This window comes from Condylura cristata, unplaced genomic scaffold (genome assembly GCF_000260355.1).
Source record: "Condylura cristata isolate star-nosed mole 26May11 unplaced genomic scaffold, ConCri1.0 scaffold00003, whole genome shotgun sequence".
In the NCBI taxonomy this organism is placed as follows: domain Eukaryota; kingdom Metazoa; phylum Chordata; class Mammalia; order Eulipotyphla; family Talpidae; genus Condylura; species Condylura cristata.
This window is the reverse complement of record NW_004567104.1, coordinates 78105718-78107934: the sequence shown is the minus strand read 5'-3', so window position 1 is coordinate 78107934 and position 2217 is coordinate 78105718. Positions and strand designations below refer to the sequence as shown.

The window sequence follows — 2217 nt, the reverse complement described above, 5'->3', positions numbered from 1 at the left end:
CGGGCACCGCTGGCCCTCGGGCACCCCAGGGGCAGTGTGTGCGTGTCAACAGTACAGCGCGGAATGGGGCCCACGCCAGGGCCAGCATGACCCACAAATGCCCGTCCACGCTCACGGAGGGCTGGGCCGGCCGGCACGCGGTGGGCACAGGACCAACCGGGGGACACGGGCAGCCGGCCAGTGGGTGGGCTGTGGGCTGCTCCTCCCAAGTGGATGTCCACTGGAGTGCGCAACGGGGAGGGAGACCCGGAGACGGAGAAGACACGACCCGCTGCGCCAGGGGCAGGTCCCCAGCGCCGCCCACGGCCCGCAGACGCGGTCAGCGCCGCTCAGGGGCTGAGCACCTGCGCTCCCCAGAGGCCTCGCCCCGCAGCGGGGACGAGCACACGGCGGTCTCTGCGCACGGGCTGCCGAGGGCGGCTTGGCAGCACGCGTCCCCCGCCCCGCCGCCCCTGGGGCAGCCAATGCCGCTAACTCCCCGGGCCGCAGGCCGGAGGCCAGACGCCTGATGCCCGCCTGGTGGGCGCCCTGTAAGCTACAGGCTTGAGGAGGAAGAGGGCAGGCGATGACCAAACACGGCTACGACGCCCGCGCCTGGCGCCCAGCGTCTCTGCCTGCGCCCTCCTCTCCCTGAGGACGCGAGCGGAAGGCCAGGGCACCGGGAGGCTCTGCTGCCCCCTGGCTGGGCTCTCTCCAGAGCCCTGACCGCCGCGCACGGCCCGCCCGCCGTCCCCACCTGCCCGGCCCGGCCCCGCGGGTCTCCGGATGGGGCACCGTGGCCCTCGGCGCAGCTGGCCTGGACACTGGGCGTGCGGCAGTGGGCGGGGCCCGCCGGGGACCCAGCGGCAGCCCCCGCGTCCTCACCTGGGCCTGGCTCTTCTCCCCCGCGGCCGCCTGCTTCTGGAGCCGGAACCGGTGTGTGCCGTTCTCGAGGGCTTTAGCCTGCTGGGAGAACGCCCCGGCGTCAGGGGCACCCCAAACCCGCGGCAGAAACCCGCCTCACCCCACCGCAGCCGGGGCCACCCGGGACGGAGGCTGGCCGGACCGCGGGGGTCGCGCGCGGACGCAGGTCAGGACCCGCCCGTGCGGGGCAGGCCGCCGCCCTCCGGGTGACCAACACTTCTCTGAAGGAAGAGTCCTCGGAGCTGGCGCGGGCCAGGCTGTCCTCGCCGGCTGCGGACCCGAGTGGCCACTGGCTCGAGTGCTCAGAAGCAGCCCGTGGCGAGGGTCCCTCCGGCCCATGGTCACGCCGCACGCTGGGCTCGGCCGCTGCCGCCCCTGAGACGGCGGGAGGGGCCCAGTCTGCCCAGCTGGGGAGACCCAGCAGCATGAGGACAGCGGGGCGGGGAGGTGGGCTGGGGGCCCGCGGGGGCCTTAGGGCCACAGCCACGCCGTCCTGTGCAAGCGCCTCATCGCAGTCTGGGAAAAGCTCACGGCCGCGGCCGCGCGATGCCAAGCCTCGGAGGCACGGAGGGGCCTGCTGCCTGGGCAGGGCCCGGTGGCTTTCGGCCAGTCCGGAGGGAGGCCGAGCGGCCCCTCGTCCAGCCAGCGGCGTCCTCGCCGTCGGCCACGGGCCCGCCCAGGCACAGCCTGTGCCCGGAGCCCTCGCCGGCCAGCTGACAGGCAGGAAGGGCTTCCAGAAGCGCCAGGGAGGGTCCCCCTTGTTTGCATCCTACCCCCCACGGGCTGGGACGCAGGCGCTGGCTGCTCCCTGCGGCGTGAGGCCACCCCTTGGCAACGGCCGGTGCCACCGGCCACACGGTCACTGGGGATAGGCCCTGGGCTCCTAGAGCTGGCGTGACACAGAGGGCCCTGCAGGAGGGCCGGGCCCAGACCTGGGGGCCACGCCCTCACTGGGAGTGACCAACAGCCACCTCGTCCCGCCGCGGCCGTGGGCTCCTGCCGCTCGCTGCCACCCTGACCCCGGCTAACGCGGAGACAGCAGGGTCAGCTGGCCAGCTCCGGGCTGCGGCTCTGGACCAGTGTGAGGCCCCGTGCAGGGCCTAACCTCAGCCCAGAAGCCCCGGGCAGCGCCGCCTGAGCCCCGGGCCGGAGGCCGACTGCAGGCAGGGCGCTGGCACGTGAGCTTCTCGCTGCTCATTTGAGGCAAACCCACTAGGGAAATCAAGTCTGCTGTGGCTGAATGGTGCAGGATGCGCCAGCCCCCGCTGCTGGGTGCAAGGCCAGCAGAGCCCGGGAGAGCCCAGCAGAGCCCAG

At 74.0% G+C, this 2217-nt stretch overlaps 1 protein-coding gene across 1 annotated transcript in view; it reads right to left on the bottom strand.

Moving 5' to 3' along the window:
* SLC37A1 (solute carrier family 37 (glucose-6-phosphate transporter), member 1) overlaps positions 1–2217 on the bottom strand; it is a 10801-nt gene that overhangs the window by 2961 nt on the left and 5623 nt on the right. Inside the window, exon 3 of the mRNA XM_012731059.1 lies at positions 865–942. Within this exon, the coding sequence (XP_012586513.1) occupies positions 865–942 (78 nt within the window). The remainder of the gene's footprint in view (positions 1–864; positions 943–2217) is intronic.